The 25,225-nt window shown below is 44.1% G+C and overlaps 1 protein-coding gene across 7 annotated transcripts in view; it reads right to left on the bottom strand.

The window, feature by feature from the left end:
• Positions 1-4,933: 4,933 nt before the first annotated feature.
• The window catches only part of PAK6 (p21 (RAC1) activated kinase 6), a 39,571-nt gene continuing 19,279 nt past the window's right edge, over positions 4,934-25,225 (bottom strand). For 6 of the 7 annotated variants that reach the window (XM_074884890.1, XM_074884894.1, XM_074884895.1 and 3 more), the window contains 8 exons: positions 21,667-21,875; positions 17,182-17,799; positions 13,513-14,004; positions 13,134-13,267; positions 10,147-10,273; positions 9,831-9,956; positions 9,026-9,160; positions 4,934-7,061 (listed from right to left, as the gene is read on the bottom strand). In XM_074884890.1, coding sequence (XP_074740991.1) covers positions 6,894-7,061; positions 9,026-9,160; positions 9,831-9,956; positions 10,147-10,273; positions 13,134-13,267; positions 13,513-14,004; positions 17,182-17,799; positions 21,667-21,870 — 2,004 coding nt within the window. In that variant the 5' untranslated portion in view covers positions 21,871-21,875 and the 3' untranslated portion in view covers positions 4,934-6,893. Of the gene's footprint in view, positions 7,062-9,025; positions 9,161-9,830; positions 9,957-10,146; positions 10,274-13,133; positions 13,268-13,512; positions 14,005-17,181; positions 17,800-21,666; positions 21,896-25,225 lie in introns of those variants that run through there. The other variant, XM_074884897.1, reaches the window with a different exon arrangement.

The following is a 25,225-nucleotide window of genomic DNA, read 5'->3' as shown; positions in this document are numbered from 1 at the left end:
CCTTTGCTGTTCCAGGACTGATGCTTGACTTCACGAAGTGGTAAAATATTCCTCCAGTTAGATCAGCTTTGTTGGTTTATAGAACAGGCTCCATCCCTGAAGGCTGAACTCGCGCTTGAAGGCCGTCAAAAAAAGACGACAAAGATCACAGCAAGGTGGAACTGCAGCCACGAAGCAGTTTAATATTTTGACTTAAACCAGCCGGCAGCGCTGACAGCTCCAAATTGGAGCCCATGTTCATTAGCCCCCTGCCTCCCACGCTGGGGCAGGCAGCAGAGATCAGGGATGGTCTCGGGAAGGGGATTAGCACAAGGGGCTTCCCTGGTAAGAGCACAGAGCAGGGCCACTGCAACCCTAACGGTGAGGAAAGGCTGCAAATGGAGAAACACACCAAAAACCTGCCCAGAAAAGCCCTGGCCCTGCGTGGGGCTCCTGTCTCTGCTAAGCACCGTCTCTCTCCAGACGTCAGGAACAGTCCAACCTGCGTTTCTCAGCCACACGATGGAGGCTGCAGCTTCTCCCCGGGACCCAGCGCACAGGGATGAAACCGGGCAAACAAGGAACCGAGCTTAAGTACATGCAGACATCCCATCAGCATAAATACACCCCCAGCACTCACTGTCCTACTGCCCGAGACTGCTGACAACAGGAGCCCTTCAGAGCTGTTTCTAACTGTACTTCCAGGGGCACAACAGCCACTGCCTGCTCTGTATGTCGTTATGCAGCACATGTTGCTCAACACAGGTTGAATGGTTTGGTGTTTATCCCTCCCTCCTGCCGCACACAGCATCCAGCACAGCAGAAACACAGCTCTCGTGCTGGCTAAAGGGGGTTTGTCGCCAGCTTCAGCCACGCGCTCCATGCTGCCACCCAAACCCCTCCAGAGAAGTTTTTCAGGGGTTATTTTGAAGGACAATTCATCCCATCTCTCTAGAGGGAACCCAGACACCCCGCTCAGACCAAACACAGGGTGCTCCCTTCTCTCTGCACACTGCCAAAGCACCAGGGGTTACTTTTTTCCTCCAAAGCCCTAAGTGAATGAACCCAACAGAATAAACCCATGTTACAGAAACAGACACGTAAAGCCAGGGCAGAACAGCAGAGCCTGAGTTACTGGAAGCTTTCACTCCTCCCTCCCCTGACACCACCACCTGAAGAAGCAGAAGGTGTCTCACAGGGACAGCCCCAGCTGCAGTGAAAAGTGGAAGGACTCTCTTCCTCCAGACAGCACAAGACAACACAAATGCCCTAAGCCAGGTGGGGCAGGTTCAATCTCACTTCAAAGGCTGCTCCTCACCCACAGCACCGGCATGACTGCAGCCTGCACAAGGAGGGTCCCCGTCGCCACAGGCTCCTTCCCCCCAGCCCATGCCAACTCCCGCAGCACTTTGTTTCCAGCCTATTTCCATCCTCTCATTACTGCACCGTTCCAACTCCTCAGCAGCACCCTTCAGTGAGAGCTCTCATACTGCCCGTGAGCATTCTGAGGGTGATACAGCAGCCTGAACACATCCCTCTACTCTTCTGACCTTTTTAGCTCTTTTTACCATCCTCTCCAAGCAGAACGTCAGCACTCCGACAGCCTTTGAATGACACAAATTGGTTGGCCAAAGCAAGGGCTGAAACAACGCCAGAGTAAAACGCTCTTCATAAGGCTTTTTTAAAGGTGTGGACATTTCAAAAAGCAATCATAGCTCAGCTATTCTATGACACAGATGTAAGAAAACTTAACTTCAGCATTTTGGATTCATGTTATTAATGTCCTCTGATGTTTGAAGCCTGGGGAAGAAAACACACCGTGATGACTCGTACCCTTACACCACATCACAGTTTCTATTTTGCAACCCTTCTGTTATTAAACAAAGCCCTGGCACAGCTTTAACAGGTGATTTATGCAGAATTTCATGAAAAACAGGTGGAATGTTTTACGCAGATTACATCTTAGTGCTAAAAAAATATTTTCTAAATGTACTTTTCAGAGTGTATATGGAAGAATCACTAACTGTAAGAAAAGCCACATCTCGGATGAAGTACCAACCATGTTCTGCATCAACACCTTTCCCCCCTGAAGCGAAGCAGCCTTCGTGCCTCAGAGGCCAGGCATGCCGACGGTCCTCTGGGCAGAACACTGTCTCTACACAGAATGGGATGAAAGTTCTGCAAGATGAGAAATGGACAAAAGTAAATAAAGGCACTAAACCAAGTATTACTGTAGAGGTTTCACACAACACACAATGAATTCTGACCATCCCTCACAGAGTCACACCAGTTACTGGTTACTTACGTACTCCCGAGGAGAAATGCCACCTTCTGACTTTCCAGACTATTTCCTCCCACAGATTGAGGTGTCCTTGAAGATTTCTTCATGCAGCTGTGCAGCCCTGCCTGTGTTTCTGCTTACCGTAGAACACTTACTGACCACAGGGTGACACGGTAGCTGGATCTGACAGGCCTCTGCAAATGAGGTTGCTACATACAGAAACCAAATTCAATGGTAATTAGACAATAGTGCCAGTCAGACACTGAACAGCAGATTTAGGCACCATCTTAGATTCTTTCCACATTTTCATCTTTTATGTGACATATTCTAAATCTCTTTCTCTACCACTAAATCCTCTAGCCCAGAATACTCACTTTCAGGAGCCCAAACTTTGTACTCTATTCTTAAAAAAAATAAATAATGGGGATCCCTAAGCAAAGGAGGACTCCAACCACAACAAGGGATACAAACACAAGGCACTGTACCTGAAGGATCAGCACGGGAACTCTCTAAAATAAGAGCATTACTATCAAAAGACACAGCAGTCAAACTCGTCTCTTGGCCAACACCTTTACAGGCAGCTTCCCTCATGAGAATTCAGCACCAATACTCAGGAAGAAAAAGAAAGAAAACCTAAAACACTAACATGGCACACACTTGCAGACGAGAAGCCCAAGCCAGGGGAAAGCTTCCCTTGCTGTCTCTTCAATCCAGTGGGAACTGGTGGCAGTGGCGAAGTCTGGACGAGCACAGCTCCGCTCAGCAGGCTGCGAGTGCTTTTGTTATCATCATGCCCTTCACGTTTTCAGAGCACTTCACAGACACGAGTGACAGCCTGAAGGTCATTGCTAAAGCAAATCAGTTTGCTGTGGTGAATAGATGCAGATACCTATGAATATGATGCTGTCAACCAAACGCTGAGAAGCAAATAGCCAGAAAATGCTTGTTAGCTGGTTGCTTTAGCTTTATTTCTATTATCACTCCCTAGGCAGTGAGGGACCCAGAAGCCTTTGATGTCTCTTCACAGCTCCAAACAAATATCTGGCAATCCTGGCCTCCTTTGTAAGCAAAAGGGACTTACTCCCTTCCAGTTTGCACAACTGCGATGCCCCAGTTTTTAACTGAAGGGTGGACAGTGTGTACGGGCAGTTCTCTCTGCTCCCTCTGCTGCAATTACAGGAAACTCTGCCTTCGGATAGTTCATGGCCACTCTGCATACCACAAGCTGCTCTAGATACTCCTACAAACTGTATCCAGTTGAGAGCCACAGTTCAGGCTCAATTTGTAGTGAATGATCCAAAATTAACTTCTACCTCCATAATAAAGATACAGTGCTGACATGACCATTGCTACTACAGAAGGAATTGCTGCCCAGTAGCTACTCTGTTTTAGAGACCCTCTCCTGCCCCACACATATCCCCACATGGTCAAGATTCACTACTTATTATTATCCCCATTTATAGACTAGGACCTAGAGCACAGCAAAATGCTTTCTCCAGGCTCCAGGGGCTTCCAGGATTCTTCTCCCCAGACTGAACAACCTTAAAAGTCGAGAGGCTCATTTGATCTAGGGCCCTTCTGTAATCACTGGTTAAAAGATAGGGTCCTCTAGAGAAAGATTTGTCCTGTTCTGAAACAAATGAGCTAATAAGCTGCTGCATTCGATAGCACAGAGCCCTGCCTGAGGAGGACAGGCACCATCATATATAAACAAGCGCAACTGGGAGATGACAGCAGCCACAGACTCCCCGTTTGATTCAGCAAATTGTTCATATAAATTCAACCTGCCACCTTCAAAGGCCTACTATATGCTGATTGCCAGGGCTATGGCAGCGTGGAAAAGACTCAATACTAGCAAGGCTGACAGGAAGGAAAAATAAAAGGGAATGATTCAGGTGAAACATGACACAAAACAACAGAAAACCCTGAGACGTAAGTGTAACCTTGTTGAAAGCATACATGGAAAGATATTCAGAGAAAACATTTCAAAGCATAATTACCCACTGAGTAGGCTATGAGCTCTTCAGAGAAGAGGCTACGTTTTGTTATATACTTAGATATCACTTAGCATACAAGAAATCTCACTCCTGAATACTACTGCAGAGCAAGTTACAAACCTGCTCTGCTCATCGTAATTCTCCTGACTGGCCGCCTGGTTCCTTGGGGAAGGAGCTGTTGGCCCTGGAGACAGAGCTTCAATCTTTTAAATAACCTAGGTTTATCTTAGGATTTATATTTGATTCCAGAGTCATCTAAGTAATGGAGCAATTAATTGGTGATATGTCATGCACGAACTGTAAAGAGAGAAACACAAGAATCAGACACTTAGTTCTATATAGGACAGGAAGATGGATGCTTTCTGCATTCTTCACAAACATGGTAATGAGTTTTTAAAATTTCATAAGATACTTGAATGCAACCTTTCAGGGACCTTCCCTCACTGTGTTTAGTCAGACTTGGGCCAAAGTAGAAAGTGGTGTTAAATGTTAAACCTGTCATCCCTGTCTGCAAGTAAAGTTTGTTTCAGGATCCAGGCTTCTGCTACAGTCTCTTCTTGTTTTAAAAGCCATATAGCCACAGAATAGGTAAGTCAGACTAGACTTGAAGGTTCACGCTTTCCTTACATCTCTGAACTGTGGACATACTTTAAAGCATCTCAGCACTGCAACAGGCTTATGAATAAATCAAGATCTACTTTAATTTGAAACACAAGTGCAAAGGATTCACAACTACAGATGAGCAGGATCGTTTGTTTCAAATTATAAATCTTTTCAAAGCCCTGCTCTTTTGCATAAAAAAAAGCAGTATATCTGGAATACAGAAACATTTTACATCAAAAATTTTCCAGTGCAGCTAAGGAGGAGCTAAATAAATTCATTTCAACCAACTTCATCAGCCCCAAACTTAGACATCCAGTCTAGGCAAACCACCTATGATCGCTCTACTGGCCACAGGCAGAGTGGGATCGAGAGACAGCTATTTCATCCTCCAGCAGGTATCTGAGATGAAGAGATGAATCACCCTCTGGAGGTGTTCCTCTCACCTTGGCCTACAGAGCCAACCTATATGCTTCGCAGACTGGGTGCCCACCATTTAGATGGCTGGCATCAGTGCAGATGAATTCCATCCCAAATTACTTCAAGTAATCAACTGTGGCTTCAATTCTGAAGCAGGATCTGTAACTGGAGTAAATAGCAGAGGATAGAGATTAACATCTTCTGAAGAAAATGTTAGTTTCTGAGACAGTAGGACTGTCCAAAGAATAACTTAAATTCCCATAAATTTGTATCTGGAGTTTCAAAATAGGATCCCAGTTCCACACTTAAGATTATATTCTTGAGACCTCACAACAATACACACCATTACTGTACAATGTTACATCCTGACCTAGAGTCCAATTACCTTGACTATCTCACTGCTCAGAAAGTGTATCATACAAAATACCTAAATCTATTTTAAAATAACTGAAAGAGCTGTTTACACAACCAGTAACCTTCCGAATGTATCAGCAAAGGGATGGTGGGGGAAGGGTATACCAATAACGAAACATACATCAAAAGTTTCTCTTCTCCCCATGTTCTGCAGTAGCAAGCAGGGGAGACAGAGGCTCAACAAACCACCTCACACAAACACAAAAATCTCTCCTGGGATGTGCAGGGCAGCTGAAACGTTTTCATTCAGTCTCCTAGAGCATTCCCAAAGTGCTGCGCAACAATTGTCTCAGGGCAGCATTTCTCAGCCTCTCTCGGGAGAAAGGACTGGGAAAGAAAGGTGCCTGGAAACCAAACACAGGAACAAGCTTTCACAGACTCTCCACTCCAACCAGCACTGGAGGTGTCGCATATGGTGACTTTTCAACCACAAGATCCTGGTGGCGAGAACACCTGTCGTGACAGAGTCTGTTTTGAGGCCTGTAGCCACGGGTTTCCCCCTCCAAAAGTTTAAGATCATGAAATGGATTCAAGATTGACCACTAAACCATACATATTCCTCAGCAAAAGAGAAGCATGTTGATGCAAGAGCCATTTAAACCAAATATATACATATCACATCTGCTCCCTAGGAAAATATGTACAGTTTTCTAGGTCCACATTTAACTGAAGGAAATTAAAATCATCTGTGAAAAAGTCTCAGAGGAAAAAATTGTCAAGTCTTTGTGCATTGTTTGAGAGTTTAAAGGGGTCTGTGCCCGAAAACGTACGTTTGAGTCAGCTCAAGACTCCAGTGTACAATGAAGGAAACAAAGATCACATTTGTAATTGGGAAATATTGTTCCAGTTCAGTAGTCAGCAGCCAAGGTTTGCAGGAACTTGCAGACATTCAGATACGCAACTTCAGACTCCACTTTAAAATACCATTCTTCAGAAGAAGCCATCTACAAGCCATGAAACACCCACTTTATTCTTGAGACATACTTGGTCTTATTTGGATCTAGTATCCACTGATTGTCTTCAGCAACAGAGAAGCCACAAAAGGCTGAGAATGCAAGGACAGTATTCACATTCATCCTCTAAAATGATCACTGACAAGTCCCAAGCACCATTCACAAGATGAGACTGCCTGGTCTCTTGATTTTTTTAATTATTTTTTTAAAATAAACCTTATTTTTCCTAGCGTTTTCCCTTATGTCAAGTCAGCAGGTAGAGGTACGCTTTCTGTACTGTTGGATAAGGGGGACCAGGCACTCTGGAAGTCCTGTCTGGAGCAAAAAGGGGTGATCCAGAAGTTCTTGTGCCGTTGCTCTTTCTAGCGGATCCCGTGTCAACATCCTTTCCAAGAAGTCTCTCAGAACTGGGGAGGTCTGTGAAAAAGCAACCAACCAAGTCAACCCCGTAAGGAACCAGGCAACAGTTCATGCAGCAACAGGTTGCTGAGGTAGGTTTGGTTAAAGGATCCTGCACATTTCAACTTCGTAACCCTGCTTTTGCACAGAAATGTAACATGAGACAGAATGCTTTTTATGTGACAGTAATAACTTTCTGCCGCCAGTAGGCACAACATTTATACAGCTTGGGTTTTTTTTAATGGAGCACAGCAAATTAAGACAAGACTGCCCGCCATGTCCTTCCATTTAAGTTAATTTTGTTTCCCATTTGGTTATTTAATCTTTTCTGCATTTGAGCTCAAAAATGCAACAGAATTCCTGCTACCCGAGGCACATCACTTGGGTGTGAAGTGTTGATCAATTCATTCTTTTACCGGCCACAGATTGTGGAAAAAGCAGTTAAATAGGTTTTGAGAGTCTGGAAACCTGATGCTGCCAGTACAAGGAGATGAAGCAACTGCAGCAGTGTACCGAAAAACTAAATGACCTCAGCAGGTTTATCCTTTGAAAGATGTGTAAAAGCCTGTTGAGTAGCCAAGACCCAAGAACCACTTACAGGCACTGCACATCTCTTGCCAGTGGTAATCATCTGCATCATTAAAAGTGAATAAAAGATGAACTTGGTATATGTTTATTCATTTTAATGCTGCTAATTATATCCATTTTAGACTGGGGGCATTTTCCCAGCTCCAGTTAACTCAGAAGTAGATCATGAAATCCTGTTCACACTGAGCTGCTACTTACTGCATGAGTGCTTTGAACAACTTCACCGTGGTTGCTAGAGGGAGAAGGCACAACACAGCTAAGTACAAGTGCCAGGATCCAGCTCTTATCAGTAAATCTAGTTCTGCTTTAGGAAAGCAGCAGAGATTATCCCAGGTGACGTCTGTTTAACCCGCTGCATCCAGTACCACAGCGGTGGGCCACAGGGAGCCTTTAACTCTGATCAGAATGGAGGGCTGGACCCACCGCTGGTGCTGAGCTCCACTCACACTGCGGGGAGACAGTAAGGACGGCCACCAGCCCAGCAATCCAGATTCTGCTGGAAGCCAGTTTGCTTCCCAGGGAAAAATGGAGCAGAGCAAGAGTGTAAACGGCTCTGGCTTCTGCAGCCCGTGGTCGAGTCACCTCACCAAGCACGGTGTGTGACCCAGGGCAGAACGGGCCTTACACAGCCCAAGGGTGCAAGCTCTGGGTCCAGAACATGACCTTGAAATTTTAATTAGCATTGCAAAGGCAAAGAGGGAAGAGCAGCTGTTGATGTTTGAGTGTATGCTGTTAGTTCAGCAGTCTACTCTGTTAAATAATTCAGTTTTAGCAGCTGCAGATATTCTGATTAATTGGAAAGGCCGGATAGCTCAGAATGTTGCAGAAGCTATTTGATCTCAGAGGCTTGGACTGAAATGAAAGGAGGACTGCTCTAAGTGGTGACTAAAAGGTAATCACTGTATTTCTTATGTCACTGCTACTTTTTCATAAGAAACCATGAAGCTGAGTTCATCTTCAAAGCAGCTGCAGTGTCTCCATGAGCTGCTGTCTGCACTGAGCTCCCCAGCTCTGACCATAACACAGCCTTTGCAGTCCTGAAAGCTGCAAAGCCAGAAACTCTCAAGAGCAAGGATCCTCCTGTTTACTTCCCTAGAAGATGAGCTACTCTATCGACATCAGTGAGATATTAACTGCTGGGCCTGCCTGAAGCAGCTTTGATTTGCATTAGCAGGTTTATGCCCAAGTGACCTTACATTATCAGGGCTATTTCCCAAACCAGCCACTAGCTGTCAGCAGCAGCTCACGGCCACTGAGGCACCGGGGCCAAAGAAGTTCCCCAAGAAACATGTCCTAGCAAGATGACTTTCACAGCCAGCTTTACTGGGAACGGCTGATACGGATGTTTCCCCATGATAATCATCAGGTTTAAGAGTGCTTGCCAGTGTGCTCACCCTGTGGAAGTTTTTCAGCTTGGGAGGAGGACTGTCACGGAGTCTCTTCATTGCCTGGACTGGAGAATCACTGAAATAGGGGGGTTCTCCATCCACCATCTCTATCACCATGATTCCCAGAGACCAGATATCCACCTGTGGAAGCCAATGGCCCATCAGTACACACCGTTCAGAGCAACAGGTCCCTGCCTTGAAGCTTTCACAAAGACAGCAACACCCCCACAAATGGCATCAAGAGAGTAAAACATTAACCCACTAAACTGTGGCCTCCTTACCACAGTTTAACAAAGACAGCTTTCCACCTAGAACTGAGCCACGCTGGTGTTGCAACATGTAAAGGTCTGCAAGTAACTGCTTGTGCTACACCTGGTTGGTTGGTAAACAAAACTAATCAGTCTCCTGCCACCTGCCCATAATTTCAGAGCTCACATCTGTGCCTTCCCCCCGCTCCTCCCCTCCCTTCATGGCATTGATTGATTTAACTGATCCATATCACATCACAGGCAGCTCCTGGCTAACATCTGTCCACACTACAGCAGGTACAAGTCTATGCCAAGCTTCAGGTATAAGAATAGAATAAGTTTACACCTTGTTCCGGGAAGCAGAACAACCTGTTCTTCTACTGTTTTAGGAAATATTGATGTGATCACAATCAAATCTGTAGTCATAGTTGTATTTATAGTAGTATAGTTATATTTTAAACAGACTCTAGAGGCTCTTCCTAGAAAAGCCAAGAGTTATTTTCCTGCAACACCCCAGAATATAATTTGCTACCTCTTCTGGTATTAGGGAAGTGGTCCCGTACCTCGGTAGTGTATGGTATCCTTGCAATAACTTCTGGAGCCATCCAGTATGGAGTACCTACTAGGGACTTTCTTTTAGGTACATCTTTACTGATCTGAGCACAGAAGCCAAAATCTGAGAGTTTGACCTGTACAAAGAGAAAAGCAACCAACCTTAAAAATAATTTTCAAACAACAGGGAGGGAAACACCAAAAGACAAGACAAAGGGAGTAAGAGGACGAGGTACAAACAAGAGACTGTGAACAGAAAGGAAATAAGGAGACAGATTAAGGCTGTGGCAGCAGCAGACAGGAAACAATTTGTATGAGGAAACATACCCTTCCATCCAGTGTCAAAAGAATCGAGTCGCTCTTAATGTCTCTGTGAATGACACCCTGAGAGTGAAGATATGACAGAGCCTGCAGCACTGATTCACACACTGTCGCAATTTGCTCTTCATTTAGCCTGAAATTAAAGACACAGGAGTTTAACTGCATCGCACTGGGCAGTGGACAGCAGTTGCTCACGGGTCCTCTTCAAACGCACAGTGCAATTCTGAAGTTGAATTGCAGATACATATATCTTGGTTCCCCATGACCATAACTATCTCACTTTTACTGTTCTTCTTTGACTGTCTTTTACTGTTGAAAACATTTTTGTCTTGATGGTTCGCAATTTTAAGTTTTCGTAAGTCTAATACAGAGAAATTGCATTTTAAATCTCGTATCTAAATTCATTCCACAAGATGCTGTTTCAAGCAATTCTGGTAGGCAAGGCTGCGTCTTCATGCCAAGGTGCCGCAGTAACTGTTGAGACAGCTTTTTTTTTTTTACGCAAATATAGAAAAGCTATTGTTCACAAGGCTTATTGTGCAACTTTATCCAGAAAGCATCTAAACACTAATTTGATAGCAAATATAGGGATCCTTTACAGGTTTCATGCAGCTGGACACTTTGGATCCTCTGATACCTAACTAAAGGTAGCACAGGTCACAAGCAGGGAGGATACTCCCGGATTTTACCACTCTCTTTGTTAGCACACCGAGTCTGGGCACCAAGGACCTTCTCTTTAGAAGCTCTTGCTGTTTGGAATACCAACACAAGAACCTTCATGATCAAATATAAGTGAAAATGGTAGAAATTAAAATTATCTCCTACAACTGGGAACAGTGACAGTGTTCTCTGCACATTTATACTGAGCAATGCTAGAAGTCAAGTATTTCAAAAAATAGCTGAAGTACCCAATTTGAGTACTTTTGATTCTCAGCCTGTCTCTAGCAGTTGTTTCAAACCACTCTCAGTTGAGGACACAGAAGTGACACCTCCTCTAATCCAGGTCTGCAAGTAAGACTGAGGAGAAGAGCGCACTCAGAAGGCAGAACTGTGCAAAGTGTACCAGTATCTTCTAAAGACATAAAAGCACTTTCTACCCATTCATTTCTCAGCTGAGAAATTTATCCTTCCGTGGCTTGTTTGGTATTCTGTATCTTCACCAAACCCACCATCTGACCAGGACGACTACATGTTGCGGCTGCACCGTGCCACGCTGACGGCAAATCTATCTGAAGGATGGCAGGGGGATACTTTTGCCAGTATGATTTAAGCTGTAAAGGGAGAGGGACAAAGGCCAACTGCGGGATTTCCCCAATACAGAACCTAACCCGCTGAGAAACAGTGCTTGTCATTTCACAGCGCATGAGCTGCAAGAAAAGCTGATGCACTTCTGAGCTCTGTGGTTCTAGAAGATAACAAAGACGTGTAGTTTCAGCTTGTCACGTATGGAATTTGGTTTCAGTCAAGTGACTGCATAGTGTAAAACAGATTAGTAGAGGATTACCTCACTCCTGGAGATGCAAATCAGTTATCACCTTCAGCAAATGTTTAATGAATGGAATGAGGGTATTTTCCTCCCTGTGAAAAACTGATAAAGGCCTGCAGCTTACTTTTGATAAATGGTATGGTTATAACAGATCCCGTTTCCACTACATGGAAAAACAAGTGTTCATTGAAAAGTTCAAAGGAAGGCTTCGTAAAATAACTCCGATCTAGGCCGAGGTCCCACAATGGAATTTAGTCTCACTGGTGGATATAAACTACACAGACCCTTCATAAACCTCTTCAGAATATTTTAATTCTTTTTATCTGTAGCTCCATTGGTTCTAATACCAGCTAAGAGTTATAAGAGTTTCACTGGCTCTGCAATGCCATAACTCAGCACTCTTCAGGATTCAGGTTTTTTTCCTGTCCAGGAGTAAGCACACGACTTAGTGACACCTTGGTTCTCAGCCCCCAAGATGTGCCTCCGAGCTCAGTGCTGGAGGGCCTGGCCAGCTAAATGCCTCCAAGACACTCCTTACAGGTGGGGTAGTGGAGGCTACAGAGGACAATGCGCTTTATTATGCCTCCCAAACACGTCACAGATGTGCTTGCAAAACAGAGAACCCAACAGAGCAAGATACATGCCTTAAATCCACCACAGCATCAGTAAAGGCTAGTCAAAGCACATAAGTGAATTAAAGGTATACTATGATTTTTAAAAAGTAAATATAATTAGTGTTAGCCATACTACCTAATTGTAATCCAATTAAGATTCTGAATCTTCAAGAGAGGAAAGCTTATCCTACAGACTTTCCTGGTCAAGTCTTTTCATTGGCTTTCCCTGCACCAGTTTACAGCCTCGCAGGACTGCTCGGAAGCAGGAGGATGCTCCAGGGTCATGGGTAAGACATGATCGTCACAACTGCATCACCAGAACACCTTGGGAGTGGGAGTCTAAAGCCCATTTGAGAACAACTTCTTTGCCACACAGAAATGCTCTGGGCATTAACGAAGTGGTGTGGATAAGAAAACAAATTTAGGAGAGTGTTCAGTAGTTGCTATCTTTAGGCAATGAAATTTGGGAAGGAGTCCAGATCTCAAGGCCCTGCTGCACTTCTCCAGAGGAGTTAGCCACAGATTCAACCTCACCAAGGCTGCACCACCAAAAATTATTTCTGCATGCTCTTTAATACTTATTCAATGAGCTTCCTGGCCAGAATTCAACAGATACAGTAAACAATACTTTTTATGAGTACTGTGTTTTACAGGGAAGGTCATCAAGCAGATGAATAGTGGGTATCTAAAGGGATCAGTACTGTAAATGTCCTTCTTCATCAGAAGTATTATTGCATACTTCAGAGGGATGACAGTTACAAAGTGTAGTAGTTTCAGAGCACTGCAAACACAAGGTCTCTGAGGGAAACTCTTCTTCCCAAAAATCTCCATTCTACTGCTCTTGCCTGTCAGGTGGGAACATGAGCGTTGATGTTTCAGACTTTGCTTCATACCTGATTTGAGACACAATGTCTGTGAGGGCTCCCCCCTGCAGGAACTCCATCAGCACCCAGAGCTCCTCTCCCACTAGATAGCTCTTGTACATCTCCACTACATTGACATGTTGATAGTCCCTCATTATCACCACCTGTAAAAACACAGGGGACAAGTGACCACCACAAAAGCACTAACAACACTTAATCTTATCCAAAAAAGCAAGCACGCACAACCCTACAACACAGCAGCCTCCGACCCCCAGTCATTTTTTTTTGGTACTAGCATAATTCTATTAAAAGCAAGACATCTCCTGCTCTTCCCTTCTTTTTACCACACTGACTGTTACCATGGCTTTACGGTGGACAGCAGAACCCCACCTCTCCTCACTACACTCACCTCATTGAAAAGGAGCTCCCGGCGCTGCTGCTTCCTCAGGTCCATCATTTTCACGGCCACCTGCCGCCCTGAGTGCTTCTCTCGAGCGATACAGACAATACCTGTGGACCCTTCACCAATCTTTACGTAATTCTCCAGTAATGTCCGGGGATCCCCCTGGTCCACAACCATCCTAAGGGCAGCTTTGAACTGCTCGTGAGTCACAACCACTGGGTCCTCACTGGCCAGCTGCCCTTTCACAGAAGAGTCCTGGGGAAGGTGAAGGTTGCTAGAACTAGTCTGAGTCTGCCGGTTCCTGGGAGACCCTGCGGGTGACGGCCGGCCTTGAGGCGCTGCAATTGCCTTCTCCACTGTTGGTGATTTCTGGGGTGTCCCAGCTTCCGAGATCATCCTGGGGAAATCGGAGGCAGGCTGATCTGATGGGAGAGACTGGGCTTTGGCTGCAGGGCTGCGTGGTGAACCCCATTGCTGGGGCCTGAAGAAAGCATTAGGCTTTGAGAAGAACAAATACGAAAGTGGAAGAAAGAAAAAGCGATGGTTAGATAAACAAGAAAGAAGTGTCGGGAGCCAGCTGATTGTCATGCCACGCAGGTGTAGCAGACTGGAGCCAAGAGCTCTAGGTTCTTGTCTCCAAGTCTGCCCAACGTATGCTGCATGACTAAGGGAAGCCACATGGATGCAGGTTTTCAAGAACCAGTTAAAGATGGGTGCTATGCTTTAATGACCTCCAAATTGAGGCAGTTTAAAAGGGACCTTTTAAAGCACATGCTTTAAAGAAAACCACTAAAAACCAAAACCCACAGGAAAAAAAAAAAACAACCACAACAGCTGCTAAAAAGCATTCCAACCTTGCCACCAAAACTCAGGGGCAACCTGTGTTGCAGAGAACTTGAAAATCCTTTATCCCTCCATGCCTCTGATCTTCCTATATATAAAAGGGAAGAGGATTCATGCCAAAGCTGTAAATCACTTTGATGTCTTGGCCTAATTCCCCTTGGGTAATTACGCTCTGCCTACTGAAAACTCTCTCTGTGCTTTCCACTGGTACCTGTGGAGCATTCCTGTCGCTCAGACACAGAATTAGCCCTCTGTTTTGGGAAAAGCACCACGAACCAGGACAGCTATGGGTGGCCAGCATGAGACTCCAGCTACACAGAGCCACCTGCCACCTTGCCATCTCACCGGCTCAAAACCGACCTGCAATGAATTTGGATTAGCAGTGCTCCTTCCCAGAGCTCTCGAGGCTTTCAGAGACCTCCCACTCAAGTACCAAGCAGGCCCAACCCTGTTTAGTTTATGAGATCTAGTAAGATCACAGCCTGCGGCAGTGTGGCTTCAGGATACACATTCCCATGCTAGCACGACACACAGGTCTCCCAAGAAGGATAAATCCTGAAGTGCTAATACTCACCCTGGAAATGGTGACTAATTAAAATTCAACATCATCTAGCAGGTTAGGTATAAAATACATTATATACTTAGTTATATGTGAAATAATAATGGATCTGACAAAGTAGCAACTTCAGAAAGAGCAAGCCAATCATTTATATTATAGGGCAAAATAAAAACTTCAAAGCAACAAGCTTTTTCTCTCTCACAGTTCAGACAGATTATTAATAAAGTTAATAATATGGATATGGGAACCGAAAACTGCCAATAGAGAGTTTTTTAAAAAGAGCACTCATTTTCTCTCAGACAGAAAATAATTGTATAGAATTTAATTCTATGCACTTTGGTTTTTAATCAAGGATTTCTGTCAACAGTAAAATCTGCATAAGCCTAACACACATGTAGCTCATTTTCACACACAGGCCCTGAAAATATGATTTAGTAGCTCCTGACATCAGGGTGCAGGAGTGCACAAACACAAACTGCCTGTCAGAAGTTACTTCCTCCTCATTTACCAGCTCCACCCCTGCAGTCCTGTAGAGACATGCTCATGGCAACGAAGTATTTATTTCCCAACTCGTGTTTTGTCTCAGGAGAGAGGAAAAAAAAAAAAAAAAAAAAGGTTTATATAACCTAGAGCATGCAAAAGGGCACACAACATGCATGCAAGCTCACACATGTTGTCTAACCACATGTAAGTATTATTTCCTGCTCTTGTAATTTGACAGCCCCTATATACACATTTTCAGTCTCTGGACATTTTGAGATGTCACTGGTTCTCCTACTCCTTCACCCAATATGAGGTCAAAAGGAGAGAGCATTCGACCTTCCCATGGTGACTACAGACAGCCTGTCGAGACACCCACCTCCCCATTTTCAGCCAATTATATCCCCTTTCCATTTCATCCGCAATGCTGCATTTCTTACACATCACAATTACACATCATCATCTCTATTTGTGAGAGAGTCTAAGGATTTCATCATTGGAGGCTGTTAAGAACAGTTTAGATAAAAAATTGCCAGCAATGGCGCAGATCCTCCACTGGAGCAGGGAGATGGACTAGATAACCTCAAGGTCTCTCCTCTCTCAAGCAGCTCGAGTTCAAACACACCCAAACACATCCATGTGCACACACCATTTGACTGGTAACCTCCGCTGCTTCTTGTGCAAGTGCTGAGGCGTGGCAAATACACTTGCTAGAGAAGAAAGCAACAGTCAGTTCTCCCAAGTACTCAGGGACAGGCCTGCAGCCAGCATAGATCAGCCCAGAGTCAGAGACAGCAATAAGTAAGTGTAGTTTGTGCTATACAAGAAGTGCATTCCTTTAAAATCCCACTCCCTCGGAAAGGGAATCTGCAGGGAGAAAGTTGTGTGGAAGCCTTGAGTCTCATCCTTACGCAAGGATGGGTCGGAGAGAGCCCCACCCTGCAATACACTACAGAACAGTCAGTTTTGTTGGGCCAGTGGTTCCTGTCATCTTCCTCCCAGCTCAGGGGCTCCACGCCTGCTAGAAATTAGCCTGGCCTCACACCAGCCCAGCACAGCCTCTGAAACCACCCAGCAGCTGTGCAGGGACAATGAGAGCCGGGTTAGCCTGGGATGACTTAGAGGCAGTGGCCTGAAGGGCTACATTTCCTATCCAGTAACAGGAAACAGAGTTTTTCTCCAAGTTTAATAAGTGAGTCATTCATTCAGGATAGGTTTCCTGGGGGAGATGGAGCTATGAGCTGTCCCATCCTTACCAAAAACCAACAGTGAGATTTCCTGTTTGACAGTACTGTGGGTGCTGATGGAAATGTTCCTATTAGGCAGGTTGGCAGATACAGTTATAACCAACAAGCTCTCCTGAGGTAGCTCTACTTTGCACAGGCAAAAGAATACATTACTAATGTAAATTATGGCAATTTCTCAAATGGCAAAAGCACATTTATGCTAGTATAACGGCATTTAAGTCATGCCTTTACTACTACAGAAGGGCAAAAATGAGTAAGTTCCCTACGTCCTTCCCAACCTACACTCCTGCAAGCACAGCTCTGCTAACAAGCCCTTCTCACGTAGATCTGGCTGCCATTTTGAGCTCTGCCTAGCAGTATATTCTGTGAAACTTAGGCAGACTACGTGTTTCCCTTGTCCAGGACTATTTTGATTCCAGCATTAATCATAACAATAACAGATGGTTGCATGATGTTTGAACAAATTAAATTTGTTCAGCTGTGTAAGTAACCTCTGGAACTGTAAAGTCAACATTGCACTCACTCAAAAATATTGAATAACTTTACCTTTATCTGCAGGGAAGAGCCTGACTTGTTTGAGCCGCTGGATGAGGGAAATACACTGCGTAACAGCCTCCTCTTCAAGCTGTTCTCCCTTGATTTGGAGCTAGGGCTGCCCTCCCCTGAGGGCCTGGAGTTTGCTTGTCGCACAAGACAAGGCTGAGGCCAGCACTCTTCTGAGCTCTTTTTTCCCGCCTTCTCGCTCTCCCCGGGTAGAGTTGGCATGTGCTGCAAACCAGAGGCACGCTGGAGGCAGCTGCCGTCAGCACCCTGGAACTCCGAAGGCCCGAGGGACTGTGCTTTCATTACCATACCGTTGGGATGAGACTGTCCTTCCAACCGGGGTTTGTAATCTGGCCACATAGTCTGCCTCCGGGTCACCTTGCTCCCACCATTGCAATTGAGGTAGTTTCCATATTTGTCTGCCCAGTCTGCTTCAGGACTCTGAAGATACATGTCGGGAGGTCTGTCCTCCCCCAGGAGCCCGAGGGACTGCGCTCTCCTCCGGCTGGTGGGGCTCCGACCCCTCAGAGTGTTCGAACTGATGGCAGAAAGCTTCTGGATGTCGTTGAGTAGCCCGGAGATATAGCCTTCCACTTCCACAGTGCTGCCCCTCACCACAGTCTGCAAAACAAAGGGGAAGGGGGAAAAGAGTTGTAAAAATTGAGGCTCAGCTTATCTTGACAAAGGTTAGATTTTGTTTGTCTAGCCAAAGACAACTCAAGGAATCTAGGGGAAAAAAGATGATTTTTTGTGTCTTTTTTCATTGTCCTTTACTGAGGGGATAAAAAAGAAAAAAAAGGAATCACTGGGTTGCATCCTTCTGTCAGAGGCAGCAGTGCCTTCAGCCAGAACAGTGAATTCTGCTGCTGCACTCACATTCTAAAGGACAACATTAAAGCAAAATTAGGATGTTTTTAGCACTCCTGACTCTCTTGTGCTGAAATTGTGCTACGCTACATCACTAACTTAGGCTCAGCAAGCTCCTGAGAATATTCTCAGAAGAGGTTACAGCATGCCATAAGCTCCATCTGCAAAAATCACCTTGCTACTCCAACACAAGGTTCATCTCTCCCCTGTAGCACTCTCAGTAATCAGCCTCCCTTAGCCTGGTTTTTGCTAATGCATCTTACTCCCATCCAGTGAAGACCACTCTGTTCCAACACTGCATCCCTCCTCTGTTCTGCCAAGCTATTATAATTAAAAATGATGAACAAAGGGTCACAACAGCTCACAACTGCCTTGTAAGCAAATGATGAAAAACAAGGCTTCCATCCAAACAAGCAACAGCACTATACAAGTAGGACACTTGAAGCTGTCGGTATATTATGTAGTGCTCTACCTTGTTTATTCTGGAACTGAAAAGCTTACAGAAGCTTTTTTAGTGCTGGGAAACAAAATGTTTCATTTCTTCACAGAAATTCATAGGATCACTCCTACACTTTCATGAATCTCTGCCTGAGGAAAGTCCTTCCCTGGAGTGATGGCAATCTCCTGTTTGCTAACTGAACTCCAGGGATCTTCTAAAGATGCTGAATTAATTACACTGAGCCTAACATTTAGCTGGTGCAAAACAGCAGCTCCAGCAATTTCAACAGAATGCCACCACAGTGCACAAAGTGAGCGCCCAGTCTGCTCAGGGTCTGAGAATGAAAGGCAGAACAGAAGATTTTGTCAGACAAGGCGAAGAAAGGACAATCCAACTCATACCGCTGCATACACATGATCACCTGCAGCAGGAAATTCTGCTCTTCAGTCCTACTGCAGCAATGTACCTCCCTCACCACATCCATGCACCTTCCTGCATGGCCCCAGCTGCTGTCAAATGCTGCCTTAACAACACACTGAGGACACCAACTCCTCAAACTGTTTCCATCACTTTTGCATCAAACTCGATAGGGGAAAAAAAAATATCAAAAGTAAATGGTCAGAAAACCCAGACTGAAAGCTGTCAGTGGGGCGGGAAGAGTCTTCTGTCCATTCTAACTCATCCATTAGAAACACCAGACATATCAGAAAAGCGACCCTTTACAAACTACACACAGTACATGACAAAAAATGGAAAAACTATGATAGTTGAATCCAGAACATGATGAATAAGGACTTGGCCTAATAGGGCAAATTAGCACTTAAAAAAAATCTTACTATTGATTGGTATCATTGAACAGGAATTTGTTCAAACAGAGTTTACCAGAAATAATCAACTATGTGATGCAATTTAAGAGAGTATTTCCACTTGGACTTACTTGGGGAAAAAAAAAAAAAAAAAGAAACTAGTGTTACTTTAAGATTCTTCTCTAAAGACTGTTGGGTATTGTGTCCTTGATCTCTTAAAGATTTGCACCTCCTTTCAGCTTTTACCATCTACAGGTTTAGTAAGTCATACATGAAAGTACCGACCATGTATTAGACTCAGGACAAACTCCAATAAATTTCTTCATGCACATTTCTATTTTGACAGTGATGCCTCACACTATTCTCTCGAGTATACTTTTACTAATACATGAGAAAACTTGCTCAGTTTGCTCTGGGAATGCCGTAGGTACAGTGTGAAGAACTTAACCGAAGTCAAGATATAGGAGTGAGCCATCATTTCTCCCTGACCCAAAGCCCGATACCCTGTGATCGACAGAAATTGGGTTGCTTGACATGATTTGCTCTTGACAAATCCATGCTGGCTGCTAGCAATTACCCTGCTATCTCCTAGGAAGTGGTTGCAAATAGATTACTTGCTTATTTGTTCCAGTCTCTTTCTGGGAATTGAAATTATTCTGACTGATCTGCAATTCCTTGAATTTCATTAGGCCCAGCTGACTTGAAAATATGTAACTTATCTAAGAAGTCTCATTTCTGTTCATGTTTTCTTATTCTAGCCTGCGTTCTTATCCCTTTATGCTCGTGCTAATTGTGTTAGCCTGCTGATCACAGTTAACCTTTTCAATAAAGACTGAAGCAAAATCATTAAACATTTAAGAATTCTCAGTGTCATCTCTTATTAATTTTCTACCAAAATGAGCAGTGAACAAATTCTTTCCTTCATCCTCCTTCTCCTCCTCAGTGTACTTATGATGCCTCCTTAGTGCCCTTTATGTTCTTTGAGAATAACATCTCTTCTTGTGCCTTGGCCTTCCAGTTTTGTTCCTACATAAATTTCTTTTCTGTTTGCCCTTTAGAACTTGACCTACTTTCCACCCTTCTGAGCAATCCTCCTGCAGTTTAAGCTCATTAGAGAGCTCCTGATCTAACCAAGTTGGTCTCTTATTACACATTTCATCTCTTCTCTGGATTGTGGTCCTATCTCCTACTACATTTTGAACCATAAAGCACATTCAGGACACCACAAAACAGAAGGCATACCTCCTAGCTTTTTCTTTTACCTGGTCTTCCTAAGAAAGTTTTTCCTTTCTAAATCAGCATTCTGCTCAAAAGATCCTGATGTGCCATTTAAATTGCAGGTTTGATTTTGCATTAATACTTGCATTATACTAAAATGTAGTCCCATTTAGTCCCCATGTTTGAAGCATTTGTACACAAAAAGCTAAATATATTCATCCAATAGACAACCATATTCTTTTATGTTCCTCCTAAAATCCAAGTAGTAACGTCTCTATTTTACAATTTACCTTTCAGTTTTTAGGCCCCTGTAGGGTTTTTTTTTAACGGGAACAAAAACTTCCCACAAGCTAGCAAGACTTAAAACACAATAATTCTGTCACCATCTTTCATTTCCTTTTCCAAGGGGTCATCGTGAATCTGCCTCTCCTCACACAGCAGGTCCATGCAGTCACTTATGAGCACACACAGTCTGCACATGCCATTATCAACAGCCACCCAAGCAAGAGAGCATCTAAATTCATCTATCTACAAGGATCAGTAACTTGTTTCTCCTTACTGAATGACTTGCTTTAAGGACATTCTCCTATGTCCCACTTTCTGTTAAAAGGCTGGTTTATGAACCCTTTTAGCCTAAACCCTGGTTTAGTCCTGCTCCCTGTTGCCTCTCATTCGCTTAGCCATCCATGAACAGTGAGCTAGTGCTACCCCGCTCTCTCCCACTCAGGCTTCCCTGTCAACTTAATTACCAGCCAAATTTGCTCACCCACGAGAATGACAAACATGCTAAAACAGGTCTCTCACGAATTCTCCTCTTCGCTTCCCTGTACAACAGCTGAACACATCCCAGGCCCTGTCAGCTACCACGGGAGCTTTCACAGGTCCTCGTTACAGTGACAGGCAGCCAGCTGGTTATTTGAACAGTGCCACTACCGCAGTTAAGGATATGACTGTCCTTATTTCTGATGAAGTTACTATCACTTCAAAAAAAAGACCATGTCAGCAAAGCTGAGACCTGCTAGCCAAGGAATTCCTTACAGATCCCACCCTCAGCCCCGTTTAAATACATATGGGGCAATGGAAACATTGCCTCAACTTGGGCTTCCCCAAGGAACAGGGAAGCCCAGGGGACAGGAAAGCACAGCCTTCCTCCCTTACCTTCATAGGCTGGAGTTGCATCCTCGTGATCCTTGAAGGGTCTACCACTGGTTTGGGGCGCCTCAGCGTGTCTAGAATATTCTGCCATTGAGGTGGCAGGCCCACAAACTTGCCCTCCTTTGGGTCAAATGAGGTGTGGACACGGTGCTCAAAGTTCTGCGGAGACGAGATCTCCGGGCGTTTCTTCTTCTTCTTGCGGAACATGATGCCTAAATCAGAGAAGGAAATGCCATCAGTGCTCTTGCATGTCTAAGTCCAATATGCCAAATCAGTACTATCACATATAAATTATATAAGTTAACTGCATTGTATTAAGAACATTCTCCAGCAACAGCACTTTAACAAGAGTTGATCATCTGCTTTTACAGATGAGGAAACAGAAGTAACAAGAGAGCAATGAGTTGCTCAAGACCACCTAGCAGGCCAGTGGCTGAACTAGGATTTCTAGTGACCTTTCTAGTGCTCTGCCCACTGTGAAACACTGCTCCTATTTCAGAAAAGAAACAGGCGCCTGTTATGTCTATGGCTGAACTCCTACTACTTGGCTTCCTTTATTTCTACAAATTCATATTGCCCGATATAAACATTTTAAATATATATGAGAGATACATATTTATATTTTACAGGCTTTTACTGAGGTTAAATGGCTTTGGAGTCCAGCCAGTTAGATGGTGTTGATTCCAGTACAAGCCTGGAATGAAGGGTGGTTAGGAACAAGGCTTAGGGTGCCTTCTCACTGGTCACTCCAAGTAAATAATATACGTTGGATTCCCATTTAAAGACAAAGTTGTTGCCAAAGGACTGATTTTGGATCTCAGTTTTTCTAGGTTAGACAGAGGGCTTGGGAGAGAGAGAGAGAGAGAGAGAGGTGGTGGTAGTGGAAATCAAACTCTGTCAGCAGGTAGCTGAAGAAGCTAAAATTAAAAACTAAGATTCCTTTCCCTTGGGGGCTGAGAGAGACAGTTTGTGTGAAAGGCCATTACAATTGCAACAAGCTAAAACCAGCTAACACTTAAATATACCCAAACAGAAGAGACATTAAAAATCTGCATTTAGACTTTATAGCCAAAAAAAAAAAAAAAAGAGAGATGTAGATAGAAAGGCAAAAGTTTTACACCTTTTTGAAATTGGGAAGGTATGAAGGAAAAGAAAGAATCGGAGCTCCACACAGTCACAGAGGTGGGAAAGCTTGAGTAAGTGGAGAACTGTGATGGATAGACACAATCTCTTCACAAAAGACAGACAGGGAAAATGAGGTGAGGGGGAAGTTACTCTTTCCATGAAGAAACAGCTCAGAGGTAGAGAGATTTTCTGTGGATAGACAGGCTCTTTACAGTGGAGAGTGGTGGGAGTCAGAAACAACAGGCATAAATCAAAACAAGATTGCTCCTGACTGGATAGATGGAGAAACTTTTCTGCGATGAGGAGAGTCCAGCATTGGAGCAGGTTGCCCAGGCAGGCTGTGCAGTCTCCATCCTCAGAGGTCTTCAAGAGCAAGTTTTCTCTTGAAGACAAAGCCCTGAGCAACCTGGTCTGACTCTCAGAGCAGACCCTGCTTTGAACAGGGGGTTGGACTACAGATCTCTTAAGGTCCCCTCTCCCCTGAATTGTTCTGTGATTCCACTGACTGGTTCAATGGCTTTAAAGTTACAAATATACCACGTTACATTTTCCTATCTGCTGTTGGAGAAACATGTTTAATGGGCAGATTACTGTTCTGTGGATGCCATGGAAATGGCATGCCCCAGAGCTCATCATCTCCTCTCCAAGATGCTTTCTGTCAATGCACAGGATGAACTGCACAATGAGAGCCATAAGGGAGCCGAGACAAAACAGAGACCCAGTGCCAAAACATTTTAGGTAGTTCAGTGCTAAAGCTCTCTAGCTTGGGAAAAAGCTGTACAGGTTTCTTTAAAGCAATTAATATCTACCAGTAGAAAAAAAGAAATGTTTATGTGCTCCTCCCTTTCCACCCACATCTTTAATATTAGCATTTGCCTCTCACTAATACTGCCTAAAGCAATGAACACCACCTCTTCCTGGACAGCAGGTAGAGGGTTTTTGCCACTTGATCTTCAATTTTGTAGAGATCGCTTTTCCCCTGTACATCTTCCAACAATTTGTGCTGAATAAATATTTACAAGGGTCAGAGACACAGAACACATACAGAGACAACATGTTGTGGTGCAGACATGAGCACACTTCTAGAGGACACTGGTCTCAAAAACCAGCACACCTCGTGCTTTTTTACCCCGCAGTGAAATACATGTCAAACATTTTCCAGGTTGTTCCACTTAAAACTTGATTAGGGAGCAAAGTGCAGCCACCAGGTGAGCAATGACTTTGCTTCCTAGTGCTAGGCTCATACACACTGGCTTAAAATTTGGTTACCAGGATCCTGTAGTCACTGGGATGGGAAGTGTTCGTATGGCGCAGAAGGACCTTTACACCATCTACACCCCCAATCATGCAATCCATCCTTGGTGAAATACAGACTTCACACACTGACAACGTCCATTGCAATACTGTGTCCAGAAGCCTACTAAAGATACCTTACAGTTGAAAAAGAAAGCAAAAGGTTAGGAAACTAAAAAAAAACACTTACAAAAGAAGCTGGAAGCAACTGCTCTGCCTAGAAGAGGTTTCGGAGCCAGAATAATCTTTGCTCAGAATATGTTCCAAGGAAAACCCAAATACATCTCAATGGAGAGCTTATGGGAAGAGCATCTGTGCTCCAGGTCTGTAAAGCAGCTACTCAAACACAGTGATTCATCTCGAAGGCCCCTTAAGTGCTGCATATTAACTAATAATCAAGACTAAAGCAATAGGACAATTCTTTGAGGAAAAAAGTGCAGACAGTCCTGGAAAGGAAAGATATTCTAATAGCTCATGGTGTTAGTACAATTCAAACCAACAGCTGGTGCTACTGAGGAGCTTTCACAGCCTCCAAGGAAAGCAGGAAGCATATCTGTAGTATTCTATCAAGTGCTTCAGTTCTGAATCGTTGACTACATGTCAGTCATGACAGCTACTTGATCCACCAGAACAGGGGCATTTCCAGACAGAGCGATGTTACTATTTTAACCAGTATCTTTCCTTCTCTTGCTCCTACTCTCTACAGCTTCATTCCTCATCTCATCTTCGTAAGGAGAAGATATTCAGGGCATAGCACACGGTGTCTTACAAGTTTGCTCTTTAACTGCTTCAGGTGGCAAGGGGTCCTGTAAAATGGGGTGTTACGAATGCCACAACCATTAGCACTTGTAGCATCAACTGTGTTCTGATCATTTCAATCATTTCCCCATGAGAAGAAAGATTCTAGCTAAACTATTTCAAAATGCAAATTTTTAAAGCCCAGGTGATGTTTTTGGCCCCAAATAGAACAGTGGCTCTCTGCCAGCATATCAGTTTGCATAAGCATAAACATTACATTTGTATGTTTACATTAAATCCCTATACCTGTCAATCAACACCTGGACTACACTTAGATCCTATATACAAAAGCACGCTTCCTAAACCCAGAGAGAAGCATCTACTAAGTTCATGGTCAATTTTAGGG

Source organism: Strix uralensis, chromosome 15 (assembly GCF_047716275.1).
Source record: "Strix uralensis isolate ZFMK-TIS-50842 chromosome 15, bStrUra1, whole genome shotgun sequence".
Lineage (NCBI taxonomy): Eukaryota > Metazoa > Chordata > Aves > Strigiformes > Strigidae > Strix > Strix uralensis.
Note: the sequence above shows the minus strand (reverse complement) of the source record. Positions and strands in the feature narration are given on the sequence as shown.